General features: G+C 33.1%; 1 protein-coding gene across 2 annotated transcripts in view; it reads left to right on the top strand.

Annotated features, from left to right (window-relative positions):
• Positions 1-14823, top strand: part of LOC100927166 (DBIRD complex subunit ZNF326) — a 41775-nt gene extending 26952 nt beyond the window's left edge. The window contains exons 7-11 of one of the 2 annotated variants that reach the window (XM_031969343.1): positions 1104-1251; positions 3931-4030; positions 7068-7198; positions 8577-8672; positions 11237-14823. In XM_031969343.1, the coding sequence (XP_031825203.1) occupies positions 1104-1251; positions 3931-4030; positions 7068-7198; positions 8577-8672; positions 11237-11425 (664 nt within the window). In that variant the 3' untranslated portion in view covers positions 11426-14823. The remainder of the gene's footprint in view (positions 1-1103; positions 1252-3930; positions 4031-7067; positions 7199-8576; positions 8673-11236) is intronic. The other variant, XR_004234305.1, reaches the window with a different exon arrangement.
• The last annotated feature ends 723 nt before the right edge of the window (positions 14824-15546 follow it).

Here is a 15546-nt window from a genome sequence, read left to right as displayed (position 1 = left end):
ATGTGGAGGTTAAATGAATAGGAAGCAGTGGTCTGGGACCACTTAGATACAGTTGGTTAATGGATTTGTTTTTTGGGGGCAGATGGAGGGGGGGGGGTTGGCAAGGCATTAAGGATTAAGTGAGTTGTCCAGGGTCACACAGCTAAGTAGTGTTAAGTGTCTGGGGCCGGATTTGAACTCAAGTCCTCCTGATTCCAGGGCTGGTGCTCTACTCATTGCACCATCTAGCTAGCTGCCCCTGGTTAATGAGTTTGTATTCATTCCCCAAAGTCACCTCTAGGATGGAGTTCCAGTGCTGAGTTGGTTAGGTCACCTGGACAGGAAGGCAAAGTTTCAGGTCCAGAGAGGAGGAGGGTGCTGTTCAGGTGAGTGTGGGAGAAGAGTGGTAGTAGCAAAGTGAATGGCAAGATATGTCAACATGCCATTCAATCTTCTCACATTTTCAAGTGAGGGGAAATTTTTTAGTTCCTAAGACAACAGAATAGCTTTTATTACCTTCTTACAAATTGTCATTAACTCTTGTAACCATGATCCAAAATTCTAAAATTATTCCAGAGGCTCTGAATATTTGTATTTAGACTGAGGTGGATTTAATGAGCCAGCAATCATTCTGAAGCAGTCTTTGTTAAGAAGGTTGCTGTTCCTCAGAAACACCCAGAGAAAGGGTTTATTTCTGAATTTGATCCAGACTTCCTAGAAAACTTCCCTTGATTCCTTTAGAAACCTAATCATGAAATTAAAATTAGGGTGCAAATTTTGGTCTTGATTATTCAACTGGGGAATTGAAGTTTCTATAGTACAACTTTGAAGTGGACCTTTCTGTATTCTGCACTCAGTGCACAGATGGTTATGAGCCTTTTCAGTCATTTATAGATTGAGGGATTTAGGTCAGAAATGCTGGGTTGTTGAGTTACAATGGTGAGATTGTAGATGATAAACATTTCTTGACTTGGCTAACTGATGTAAAAGTAGTGTTGTTTCCCCCTGCTCTCAGGTGAGACTTTAGAAAATTAATAATTATTATATCATTTTTATTGGTACAGTCTTCAGAAATCTTTAGTATCATCACTTTAAAAAATTACCTGTATTTTTTTCCTCTTTAGGATGACATTCACATGTTCATTTTGCAAATTTCGAACATTTGAAGAAAAAGAAATTGAACTTCATCTGGAAAGTTCTTTTCATAAGGAAACCTTAGATTATATTCAGAAACAAACCAAATTTGATAAAGTAGTTATGGAATTTTTGCACGTAAGTAGCTTTTTTCTTAGTTATGAACATTTCTTCCCTGATTATTAGCATTAATATAAATAGTGTTGAACTAATAATCAGGATGTGGAATTCCAAAAAGGCATATATGTGATCAGTACTTTCAGGATATTAGGTATTGAATGTTTGTTAGAAGATCAGAAATTAAAGATAAATGGTAAAGCAAGAGTAAAGAACATGCTGGAGAGTAAACAGGAAGCTATGCCTTGTGATTCCATTAATCAAGCCTTTATTAAGTGCCTACTGTATTTGTATCATTGTGCTATTTGATGGGGATACCAATAGATAAACAAAAGGGTCCCTATATTTAACAAACTGTCAAAGTGTAAAACTTACCATCTAAAGATTAGATTGGAAGGTAAGAAAAAAAATTTGTAATGATAGTCCATTTATTGGAAAATTAACTTTGAGTAAGGAAAGTTAGAAGATGCTGGCTGAATAATCTGTTCCATTTAACTTCTCTGTCCCAGCAAACTAGCCATGCCCCTCTGTCCACTGTCTTGGCATTTAATGGGCCTAAATATCAGCTCTTCCCATAGATTGCTTCTACAGAGGTTGAACCTGTTTCATGGTGATACACTATAGTATTGGTAGCAATCATTTATCTTCTCAATATAGTTTTATATAGTTTTCCTTTATATAGTTTTCCCCTTGTCATCTCTTTGGGCACATGGCTTGACAATCGATCACGTATTGGATACAGTTCTTAATTCCATGAATCTTGGCATTTCTGGAATAGAAAGTGTATGCAATATTTGATGAGTGAATCTTTGGTAGTAAAGAATATTGGACTATAACAAGAGCTTTCTTTGGAGAGACAAGTAAACTTAATTCTTATGAAATTGCTTTGCTAGTATGTATTGGATGTGACAGCCCTATTCTTTTGCTGCTTGCCCATTGGACTTTAGGTAAGAAGCCATGAAAAAGTATGGACATCATCCCTTGCAGTGTGGGTTTCACTTTGCCTATACATTTCCAAAATGGGATATTATATGTTTCTGATTCCATTGTCCTTTAGAGTGGCCACTTCTCTAACTTGCAGATAACTTGCAGTGCCCCTCTACTTGCCTAGTGTCAACTTGGAGACTGGAGCATATGCTTGACCCAGTTTGGGATGCTGGACTTATTCTGTAATAAACAGTTATGTCTTATCACCAGCCTCTTGTTGAGGCTTTTATGGCCCTGCCTCAGAGGTTGTGTAGCCAGCATTCTCAAAAGTTTTCCAAAATCTAGAACTTGTTACTGTATCTTCTGTAACTTTTTCCATTCCTATAAGCTTCCTCCCCCCATATTTCTTTCATTTATATGAACTTAACCAAACTGTAGGTAATTTTGTTTTTTCTGGAGTTTGAATTTGTTAGCTTATTAGGTAGAACCTAAATTTAAATTATTTGTATCTCAACCAGGGCTTTTAAAACTTATTTCATTTGCAACCCCTTTTTGCCTGAGAAATTTTTACACAACTCCAGGTATAAAGGTATATAAAATAGGCATGCAAACCAGACATTTACTGATCATAAATCATAAAGAAATTTAGTTTAAAACAATTCTTTGGTATACATATAAGTTTACTGTTTACAAAAAGAATTGTAAAATACGTAAGGGTAAAAGCACTAGAATGTATATTTCTTGCAGGGGTGTCAGAAGAAGTAGCCCCTCAGTATTTTGAATGTCTACCCTACCTGTAGTTCATAGGTATCGAGGGGATTAGAACAGAAATAGAAAATGTAATCCAGATCTTCTTGTTTGGCATAAGAGAAAAGATAAATCCACTGAAAGAGGTAAGATAGATAGGTGTAGGTTATGACTGGGCTAAACTGAGTGATTTTAGATAGATAGAATAAAGCTGAAAGAAATAGAAGAGTTCTTGGTATGAAATGGCCACGGAATGAAGACTTGGGACTTTAGGAGTTGGTTAGACTTTTGAGACAAAAAAAAGAGTAATGCAGTAACTGAGCATTTAGCATGTTCATTGCTGTCCCCATCTCTCTCTCTCTGGGAGTGTTCTTCCTCAGTACACTTTGCCTACCCCATGTTTTCTCTAGCTCATATCTTCCTTACCTCCTCTTTGAAGCTTCATTTAACTACTCCAGCCTTGGCTTTCCATTTAAAAACAACAGTAATGGGGGCAGCTAGGTGACACGGTGCTCTATCTCTACTCTATCCCGACTCCAGGTCAGGAGGACCAGTGTTCAAATCCAGCCTCAGATATTTGACAGTTACTGACTCTGTGGCCCTGGGCAAGTCACTTAACCCCAATTGCCTCACACCAACAACAAAATAAAAACACCACCACCAAAACAAAAATTCCTTCTAGTTTGTAATCCATTCAGTATAACTTTGTGGTTATCATTAGGTAATTGTATCCTTGATGATCCTATACATTTCTTGAGCTTCAGAACCATTTTGTACACTGTTCAATTTAGAGACAGGAATGAGTGATCTGAAATTCCTCCTCTGGCATGGATTAGCAGTGTCACTGTGCCCAGGTCCCTTACGCAGTCAGAGTCTCAGTTTATTCTTTGAAGTGGGGATAATAATACCTATCCACTTCTCTCAGAAGACTAATGTTAAATGCTTTGTAAATCTTAAAAGTGTTATGTAAATGTTAGCTATGAGATTTATATTATTGGATTTTGTTTCTTATTTTGTTCTTTTTAGGAATGTATGGTGAATAAATTCAAGAAGACATCAATGCGGAAACAGCAGACAATTAATGATTCAGATGCTGTTAAAGCAATTGAGAAAGATGTAATGGAAGGTAGGTATTTTCTTACCAATTATGTTTTCTAAATTGCTTGTTAAAAGTGTTTGATAAACTTGGAGCTTCTTGTGTTTCTTCTCTTTTGCTTTATATTCAAAATTCATGCATGTTTCAATTTTTAAAAAGAGCATTGGAACAGAATCCTTTTCATCTAATTAGGAGCAAGATTCAGAATGAGAAGAGAAAAAAATATTGCAGAGATCTTACTTTATTATCAAAATACGGATAAAGAAGTTAAAAAAATGAGCAAGCATGGTGAATCATTAATTTTATGTTATACATGCTGCAAGCACCAAAGATGTCTATACATGACTTTAACACCCTTACCACCCTTTACTCCCGATTCTTTTTGGCCTTGGTGAATTTAACTTAGGTTTATTGTTCTTACTGTGTAATTATAGTTGTAGAGTATCTATCATTATTCTTTTGGTTCTGTTTTATATTGTATCTTATCCTGTAATTTTTCCCATAATTATTTTGGGAAAAAAAATTTTTTTAATGGGATAATGATATAGACACCATGGCTTGTTTTGCTCTTCTCCAGTGGCTGGATGCTTAGTTTTTGACTTGTTACTACTTCTTGTATTGAGTACTACTACTTGCCATGCTTTTTTATATTAGTTTTTGACTTGTTACTACCCCCCCCCCCCCCCCATCCTTTGTAATTTGTAGTTACATAGTCCTAGACCATGGGATCATTGGTTTAAAGGGAGTGTATATTATTATGGCGATCAGCATATGATTTCAAATTACTTAACACAGGGAATGAACTAATTCACAACTTCCCCTGTATTTGTTTTTTTGTTTTGTTTTTTTTAAACCACAGTTGTCCTCCTTTGTTGTCTTTCCCAGTTTGATGGTTATCAAATCAAAAAAGAATTTTATTTTACATTTCTCTCATTTATAGAACTTTTTGAACTTTTTGATGTGATTATGAGTAATATATGGGTTTCTAGAACTGCCTTTTCATTTCCCTGTGGTATAGTGGGATAAGAGCACTGGATTTGGAGTCAGATGACCTGGGTTCAAGTCCTGGCTCTGTCCCACTTTGTGACCGTGGGTAAGTTGTTCATTGCCCCAAACTTTTATTTCCTCATGTATAAAGTGAGGTGATTGAACTATATTGCCTTGCCTTTCTGAGTTCTTAGAGCAATAATTATATGATCCTTTAATGTACATGTTTATGAAAGAATGACTCTTATTCTTACCAATTAGTCACTTAGAAACTTTGAATTTTAGATTTTTATCAAAAATGTTTGATCCAAATTCTTTTTTTATATTTTTCTTTTTATATTCAGTCTATTTTATCTTTTATTTTCTCTTAAGTATTGCCTTATTGAAAGATTTAATTTTCATCTCCTCATTTTAAAAAAATATACTTTATTAATGTAACTATTGCCTCTCTTTATAATTCTCTCCTCAGCAAATTATGAATATTTTAAAGTCTTAACAAATCTTTTTAGGTTTGATTTCTAAAATTCCTTTTAATGTTACATAATAAATGTTTTGGTAATCAAAATGCTGCCACCTTATCATCTTTTAAAATGAGCTTCTGATTAAAAATAAATTTATTAGAATTGGACTCTTTTCAAATGAAAGAAATGACTTATTTTTCTAGTTCTGTTATTCTAAATAACAGATCATGGGTTCTTAACCTTTTTTGTCTCATGGACCCCTTTGGCCTTCTAGTGAAGTTCATGGACTCCTTTTTGGAAAAGTGTTTTTAAATGCATAAAATAAAATGTATAGGGTTACAAAGGAAAGTAATTATATCAAAATACACATTAGAAAACATTTAAAAAGAGACAAAGTTCATATACCTTAGATAAAGGATCTTGAATTAGATGATTGTCACTTTTTGCACTTAGCATTTAAGCATAAAGAAAGGATTTTTTTTTTTTTTTTCTTAACAAATGCCAATTTGGTCTTGGGTCTCTTAAGGGTCAATGTTACTCATGTCAGGGGTAAGAATTTTTTTTTTTTTTTTTTTTTTTGAGGAGAGCTTAAGACTACCAGATAGTCAGAAATGAGATGGTTTATTCTGGAAGGAAGCTTTGTCTTTTCTGGGATGGGAGAGATGCTACATGAGGAATTGGGAGGGTGTTCCAGGTGAGACATTGGAGCCCTAATAGAATTCTCTTTTGCACTTTCCTTCAATTTATCCTTTCTTTTCTCTCCTGAATCCTGCTTTAGAGAAGCTCCTCATCTTCTTTCACTTCAGTACTTAGCCTTTCTCTCTTTGTCTCTTTCTCCTTTGAAATTATTGAGTCACTTAAGATCTCACCATATTTTTTTTTTTTTAAGTAGGGAAATTAGATTGTAGGAACATCAGTGCTCTTATCTATGATCCATAATATTGGGTCAGTCCCATTAATCTCTCCATATTGTGTTGAGTTGTTTCATAATGACACCGTAGAGAATTGTGTAATAAGGCAGGGTTGTCCAGTGTTAACATCATTTTTAAGTTCCTTATGTAACCCCAAACATGCTTAACTCCTTTTTCTAGCTCATTGTTGCTCTATTGTTTATGAATTTATGTCAATGGTTGTTAATCCTATTTTAGTTTGTTTTTGTTCTTTTTGGATAACATTGCCCTTGCTAGATGATATCCTGGAATTTGGTGAATTTTTGTGTTCACCTTATCCATTTCCTTCATGATTTTATGCAGTTTGATAGTTTTTCTTCTTGACCTCTAGCTTTTCAAATTTAAGCATTGTAGGATTTTTTTGTTTTTTTTTTTTTTGTTTTTTTTTTTTTGGCCCACTTTATCCTCTTATATTTTTGGATAACTTTTGGATTGTAATGTGGGAATGAAATGACAAAGGCTGATTTGTGTTAGGTTTCTTATATAGAGAAAATGTTTATATAAGTCCTGCACATTTCTGATGTATATGTTCTTTAATCAACATAATGGTTTCTTATATTTATTGAAATAAGTCTTATACACATGATTTTGTCTACTACTCTCAAGGCAGCATTTTAATGTTGCATTGTGAGTTATTAATTCTCTTTAATAGTTGAATGTATTTTTTAGGGGTTACTGCAGATGACCACATGATGAAAGTAGAGACTGTACACTGCAATGCTTGCAGTGTGTATGTACCTGCCTTACACAGTTCGGTTCAACAGCACTTAAAATCTCCTGACCATGCCAAGGGGAAACAAGTATGTTTGAATCTAGTCTAGTAAACCATTGACTTCTCTTGCATTTGTGCTACTAAGGGCTGATGGTGCTTCCTGGGTCACTATCTCTGAACTAGTTTCACATTGATCCCTGTAAATATCTTCATGTGTTTGCATCTGAAAGGATACTCAGATTTGTAATTTTTAAAATAGCAATTAATGGTTTGAGACTTACATTTAAGAAAAATAAAAATAAATTATGTTAAAATCATTACATTTTTTCTGTGACTAAAATAGCCACATATCCTAAAAATATCCCTTCATTGAGAGAGTAAAAACTTACCAAATTTTTAACTTTGGTGACCAATAGGTAGGGAAAACTTGTTAAAAGGAGAAAAAGCATTAGGGTTATTAGATAGCTGATTATTATATCATCTTTGAAAATTTGAGTTACATTCTTGTTGAAATAGTTTTGCTTCAACTCTAACACTGTCATGTTGTATTTCATGAAGTGTCATTTTAAGATCAATAAAAGTCATAGGATTTTGTGGTTTTGTGCTGGGGGGCAAGGGACTCAGAAAACTGTCCCAGTTATAAAAAAAATTTTTAAACATCTCTTTTTGCTTTGTACTAGAACATATTTTGAGGTTATATATAAATATTTTCATACTGATTCTCAGGGATAAGACTTAAAACATCAGTGTACCCACATTTTATTCTGTAAATTTCAGTTTTCCTATCCTTGTTTTGGCCACCATCCCTTCTTACCTCTTTGCCTTTACCCATCTTCCCTGTTCTGTCTTTTTGTCACTGGTATCTTTAAACCTTAATTTTTATACCCATACCTAATTTTAGAATGATTGTAGCTTTGTTGAAAACTATTGTTGACTTTTAATGATAAAATATAAACAGAAAAACACAGAAAAAGAAAAGAAGAATTAAAAAGCAAGAGGGGGAAATGAATTTATGCCAATGGTTGTTAATTCTATTTTAGTTTGTTTTTGTTCTTTTTGGATAACATTGCGCATTGATTTGGATAACATTATTGAAGGCACAAAAGTCCTGTTACAGCTGTCATCTCTCAAGATAAACATCATAAAGCTCTGTTACTGAAACAGTATTAGAAATGTCATAAAAATTTATTTTTTAATAATTAAAATAAATCAAATCCTAGTCAGAAGTAGGATATATTGATAGAAGGTAATAAATGATTATTGGGTTTTATTGTCATATATTAATTAAGATAAAAAAACTTAAAATTATTGAAATACTGTAGATGAATAATTAGATAGCCAGTAGACTTTGTCAGCAATTTTCTGATGGTACAGGAAATGAATGATTTGAATAAAAGTCTTGTGAATTTTAATATCTGCATGTGGATTAACCGGTTAAGTATCTATTGTTTTTTTTCTTTTTGTAGGCCTATAGGGAACAAATAAAAAGGGAGAGCATCTTAACAGCTACCAGTATCTTGAATAATCCAATTGTAAAAGCGCGGTATGAACTTTTTGTTAAGGTAAGATTTTGAACACATTTTCCAAGTGTTGATATAATGTTGTGATACTTATATTGCTATATTGTCCACAGTTCCCATCTTTAGATTTAGTAAATGATATCAGGCATTTATACTGAATGTTTTGTGTATAGACCTAGGTACATAACTGTTTTCCTGTTAATAAACAGTTTTGTATACTTGGATGTTGCTGGGTATTACTTTACACTTTACCACTAAACACATGAAGTATAAATAATTGCTTCAGAAATGAGAAATCTTGGGTTACCCCAGAAGAGTAATACTTTGTGAAGGGAAATCCCCTTTTTCAGAGAGTCATCTGAGGTAACAGAAAATTAAAAAAAAAAAAAAAAAAGTTCAGTAAAGCTCAACTAAGTTTAAAGGATTAAATAAGAAAATGTACGTATAGTGCTTTGTTAATCTTAAATTGCATATAGATGTTTGCTGTTAATTGTTTTTGTAGTTGATATCATCTTAGTCTCCCCAAAGTATAAAGCCCTGGTAATGACATTCCTAGTGAAGTGTTCATATACTCATTTTCTATTCTTTATGCCAGACATCCCCATTTCTTTAAGCAAATTATTTTCTGATTTGTCTTCTACCAATTTATTTTCATCTGGTTCAACTCTGGATCCACTGAAGTTCTCAGTGTCCTTTGTAAAATGGATCCTGATCAGGACACAGTTCTCTAGATATGGTTTTACCCAGACATCTTTTTCTCTGTAAGCTTTGCTTCCCAGTAATGAAAATTTAGATGCAGTTAACATTTTTTGCCTACCACATACAATGCCGACTCATCATTGAACTTGAAATTTCCTAAAATTGAATTGGCTTCTAGAAGCAACTTGCCCATATTATATTAGAAGAATTGATTTTTGAATGAGCTACAAGACTTTATATTCCTATTAAATCTTAGACTTTTGATATCTTGCTTTATCATCCTGTGTATTGGCTGTCTTTCTCCGTTTGTGAGGCAATTAGGGTTTAGAGCAGAGTGTGGAAAAAAATTGTAAGAGTTGCTATGGGAAGTGTCATGTCAGTTCCTAAATTATGATATTGACAGACTAATTAGGCAGTCTTATTTTCTGTTCTCTGTCCTTTTTATCATTGTCTCGATTTTTGTAAATTTTACTGTAATTATGTCTTTTAGATGAAAATTTTGGGTGAATTAATATTTGACAAATTGTTTGCTGTAATGTTCATGTAAATTATCTAGGCAATAGTGTAATATGGTTGATATTTTAACCAAAATTAAGTAAAGGCACAAATGCAGATATTCTTAGTGAATACTCTCAACTTCTTATGTCCAAAAAGGAATCATGGAATCCAATAGGGAAAAATGATTGAGCTTCCAAATTATTTTGAAGGATATCAACAAGTTATTTGATAGAATGCATTTCTATTTGCATTTTTTTTTTCCATTCAGTAGAGGGACAGGAGAACCAGAGTAGTGCCTACTGTGAAGTGACTGGGCTTTGTGGGCCTTTTCTGGATTTCCCAGCAGAAATCTCTCAGGTTTGGTGACATTAAGGACTGGTTCCCACCTACTCTTAAATATTTTTACAGTAGAATTGTAGACTGGACGGGTAGAACTGAATTCCTGCTGAAGTAAAATCCTACTTTTAGTAATGTAGTCATTTGTATTCTAGGTTTCTTTCAAGCTCCAATTATCTAGGAGTTGGTGTTTTTTTTTTTTTTTTTTTTTTTTTTTTTTTTTTTTTTTTTTTTTTTTTTTTTTTTGCTGCGAAGTAGGACAGTAGCTCTGAATTGGTACTATAGTTTATAATGGAAAGTTACCTCCTTCGACTACTAAATTAAGTAAATGAAATTGGCTTAGGCTACTAAGTCTTAATTTTGGTCAAGTCACTTTTGAGTTGTTAAAATGGCATGTTCTGTTTAACATGTCAGATCACTTGCTGTCTTGGGGAAGGGGGTTGGTAAAATAAGGAGAAAAATTTGGAATACAAAGTCTTATAAAAATGAAATGTTAGAAATTCTCTTTACACGTATTTGGACAAAAAAATGCTATTGAGCAGAAAAAAATGTCTCATTCATTTTGTCAATATTTTCTTGTTTTGATAATCTGTTTTTATTCTATTATTGTTACTAAATGAGAAATCCAAATTTTGTATTTGTCTTAAATTTTTAGTAATATGAAAATTTTGAATCTTGAAACATTCAACTGAAGTTTTAAGCAGTCTTATAAAAATATGTTGACTAATTAGAAGCTTACATTCAATTCGTCTTTAAAATTATTAACTGTTTTTTAGCAAAAATTATTCAAATACAACAGAAAATTATTTCATATGGGTGCCTCTAGTATCTCATTAGAAAGGAAGCATAGGCTGTAGGGAAGTGGGAAATAAGGCAGCATTTTAAGTAGTTTTACAAATCTCCTTGGTTACTCTATATTGATAGAAGGTAGGATAAAAGATACAAACATGCCTTCTTCAGACTAGTCATCACAGTAGATCAGATGCATCTATAATTTTAGAGTGTTCAAAATGCTTTCTTGGAATTTATGTCACTTAAAATGAATATGTCACAAATTGTTATTTTGGTTTCAGGATAAGAATTCTTTTGAGATTCCAGATCAATGTCAGGAGCAACAGGGAGAAGAATTTGAGGAGGAAGAAGAAAAGATTGATGAACCTGTGGAGGAAGAAGTAGTAGAAGAGGTGGGAGTGGAAGAAGAAGAAGAGGAAGGAACAGAACAACAAGTTGATTTCAATATTGAACAGACTGAAGAAAATTAACTACGTGAAGAATTAGATGTAGCATTTTTTTTCACCCAGAATTGGCTTGTATAAAATGAGTTAACATTCTGTACATTCATTCCATGATCTTTAAATATAAATATATAAATTCAAAATGTTTGTTTTGAAGAAAGGAAGGTGAGACTATTTTAGTGAGGCTTTTGTAGCAATAAAATTTAGTTCTGATAATTTGTATAATTTTTTTTTTTAACTTTATGGAGACTTAGATGTGTAGTATTAATATGTCTAGTATAATCATTTTATTAGAAATGCTGCTCATGGAAGTAAATATTCAGAATGTATAAAAAACTTTTTGAATAATTACCATTTGGAGAGATGAAAGGGCCAGAACTTTTAAAATTAAGTGTGGCTATTTTAAGACTGCATTGCTCAATGTATGCTAGTTTGTATTAGGGTATATACTTCCTAGCCTTTTTGTGACTATGTACAAATATATAGCAGCATATGTTTTCTAGAAACTTTTCCCAAAATAACAATTTTAGATCTAATGAAATTTATCAATGGAGTATTTTTAAAATCAGAATTGTGTAGCTTCAGTGTTCAGACATTGGGGAAAAAAAGGTGGAGAGAATTTTACTTGTGTCAGTAATCAAATTTTTGACAATATGGATTTTTCCAAATTTCACTTTAACCAGCATATAAAACTGGTTTTGAATATCTTTCTGATCTGTTTAAAGGTTTTTAAATTTTTTTGTGTGTGTCAAGCCTTGATTTTCTTTTGATTGTATGTTTAAATACAGAATTGTATCGTAGCTATTGTGTATTTGTCATGTCTCTTAATGACTTACACAATTAAGAATCAAACTGTCATGTTTTTGTGATTATCATTTCTTTGGAATAAATAATCACTAAGTTTTATAAAGATGTTCTTATCACTTTCTTAAAAATAACTGTGGTTAATTTATTAGTGGAATTTCTTAAATTCTTTCTTTTAAGCATTTTTTTCCTTCCCTTTCCTTTCCTACTTATTTTAATGGTAAGTAAATTAGAATATAACTTTATAATTGTTCATTATTGTTTATATTGAAAAATTATCATTGGTTTGTTTCTAAATGCATGTTTTCTCCATTAAAATTAATATTTTTATTTTGGAGATAAGAGTTCTCATTTCCTCCCCCCTCCTCCAGATATGAAATATTTTGGATTTGGGGGCACTTAAGGAGACAGTAATGAAAGATATGTGTCATAAAGGATTGAATTGAGGTCTGGAAGATTTGAATTAAAATCCGAGCTGTGATGCTCGTCCCATCTGTAACCAGGGACAAGTTATTTAGTCTCTATAACCTTTAGATATTTCTAAGACTCAGATGGAGATATGTGCAACATAGGTAGAAGAATTTTCCACATGAAAGAAATAACAGGTTTTTGAAGTATTTTAACTCCTTTAGCACATTCAGTTCCATCAGTTCAACTAGGAGGTGAAAGTTTCTTCAGAGCTAAAGATCCATGAGTTACCCTTTCTGTGTGTGTCTGTTAGATGCATCACCATGCTTTGTTATCCTTTTAAGTATCAACTAAGCTCTGCTAGACAGCTGCAATGTAGGTTCTCATTAGAAATATCTTTAGGCTTTTTGTTAAAATTTATCTTAAATGTTTATCTTTGTTTTCATTAAAGCTTTTTTGCAGCCTTTTCAAGTTGATGGAATAAAAAAACTTTTATGGGATAGAATAAGAATATACGTAGTGAAGAACATATTGACTGTCCAGTACTAAATCAGCAATTCTCTTTTGTTTGTTTGCCCAGTATTAGTTAAATAAGTGTCCATATGTAGATGATTTTTAGGATGCAGAGCTACCTAGAATTGTGAAAAGCTGGGAGTGCTTAGTAAATGTTTAAGGATAAATGTTTAAAGTAAAAAGCATAACCCTTGTAATACTTCATCTGGAAGGCTACTTTTGGAAAAATAGAAAATGTTAGTATTCTTATAAAGAAAATGGATGATCATTTGCAAATATGAAATGTGTGTTTTCCAGGACTTTTCAGTTTTTCTTTAAATTCAGCTGGGCTTTATTTGATAGATTACCGATGGACTAACCAGTTATTGTTAGGTCTCTTTTATTGGCCTTGATGTTTTTGTATTAGTTCTATTTGTGGGTTAAGATTTTTCTGCCTTTTTGGCGTATTAGGCTTCAGGTTACCAGAAATATGCACAACTGGCTCTATAATCCCAGTAGTGAAGAGAGTCCCTGCTCTGGGGCAGATTATAAACCCATCCACATTTTTTCATCCTGAGTAGTTTTTGAACATTTCTTTCCATAGATTTATCCAGTACCTTCTTTTTCTTTCATTATGTCACAGACAATAGTTAGGGCTCTCAGTTTGATATCCCTTTTTCATATTATTTTCAGTCACATATGTCCTTGATGAGATCTTTTATGTCACTTTTGGTACATAAGTAACTGTTGATAATATTCTGTAAGTTTGCTTTAGCCTGTCCTACATCTTTCTGTTCCTCATTTGTCCACTCACAATTTTTCTTCTGAGATGGGGCTGTTCTTAGATTTGCAGTAGATTTGAATGTATCTGGGACCTGTCTGTAATGTAATTGTTTTGGATACTTCTTTTATTCATACATATATACATAACCCCTCTATGACCTAATAAGTGGTTGTAGAGAATTGATGTGGTTCAAGAATTTATAAACCAGGACTGGTTTGGTGATGAGCCTACTTAAGGAACATTGGTTTTTTTGTTTTGTTTTTTTTTAAGTTTGTGTTACTAGACACACATATCTACATCTATTGATATATGTAGACAAATATTCATCTCTTCAAAGCAAGAAAACCACCTCCTTTTAAGTGACACCAATGTACACTGCCATCACAGATTGTTTCTGCTAACTTTGATGGCACAGAAACCATTCTCTTCTGTATACTTTGGTGACATTATATGTGTACTACTATATATTTTTTTATTGTGTTGGTTTGTAAATGTAGCATTGTATGTGTATTGCTATGTCATTACCTTGTTTCTTCCCCTTTAGTCACTTAAAATCTTTCTGAGATCATCTCTGAGGTTCTCTTTCTCTCTGAGACAATCATCTGAGATTATCCTCTATAAATGAGGATTTATCACCTGTTTTATATGTAAAATGATTATAAAGGGCATCCTGCTTTGAAAACCTTAGTGTCTCTTTTCATGATATCACAATTAGATACTTTTTTCATAATTACTAACTTTAAAGTACCTCATTGGGGTCGACTGAGGTAGGTTGGGGTTTACTTGCCCAGGGTCATGTAGTTAGTAAATGTTAAGTATCTAAGCTCAGATTTGCATTTGGGTCCTCCTGGCTTCAGGGAAGGTGCCATTTAACTGACCCTTAAGAATAGTTTTTTGAAATTTTGTTTCAGGCTCAGAATTTTTAGAATTGATTGGTTTTTATAAATTTCATATTTCCCTCCCCCCCCCCCCCCCCCCCCCCCCCCCCCCCCCCATTTTCTTGGATTATGGGTGTTAATGTGTAGAGGGCTGAAACTCTTGAGTTGTTGCACTGAAGTCAGTTCAAGCACTTAGGGCTAATTACTGATTGGACAATACTCTATGGGCATTTGCTTGGAAAATGGTCCTTCCCACTATCCTGTGCTGGCTCAATGATTGGTGTATACAGAGGATTGTAAAAGGGACTAGGGGGTGGAGTAAGATGAACCAGAGTCACTTTTTGGGGTGGAGGAGGAAGAAGGCTGTGGAGATTCTCTTCCTTCACTTCTACCCCTAAAGACCAAGAATAAAGACTAAGGACTTTTGCTTATCCTGACTCCAGCTGATTCTGAGGTATCCTGGGTGCTAGCGCAGTCATCATTAATGTACTTGATTGTTTTTAGATGCACTCTCTTCAGTGGTATAGAATCATTAACATTTATTATGGTATAACTTCCTCAGATTCACAAAAAACTGTTTTCAGGAGATAGTTTTCAAACCATACCCATTATTCTTAGGGAAATTAAATAGAAACCAGTGTTGATTTTCTTGGTTCACCTAAATTGTGTTTGTGATGTTTCTAAGCTAAATGATCTTTTATACTTTAGTCTTCTTACCTTGTCTGAAATCATTCTAGAAGTTTCATGAAAATAATGTTAACTAATATTTACTGTAAAAAGAA

This window comes from Sarcophilus harrisii, chromosome 4 (assembly GCF_902635505.1).
Source record: "Sarcophilus harrisii chromosome 4, mSarHar1.11, whole genome shotgun sequence".
Lineage (NCBI taxonomy): Eukaryota > Metazoa > Chordata > Mammalia > Dasyuromorphia > Dasyuridae > Sarcophilus > Sarcophilus harrisii.
The sequence above is the reverse complement of the archived record's forward strand: the minus strand, read 5'-3'. Positions and strand labels throughout refer to the sequence as shown.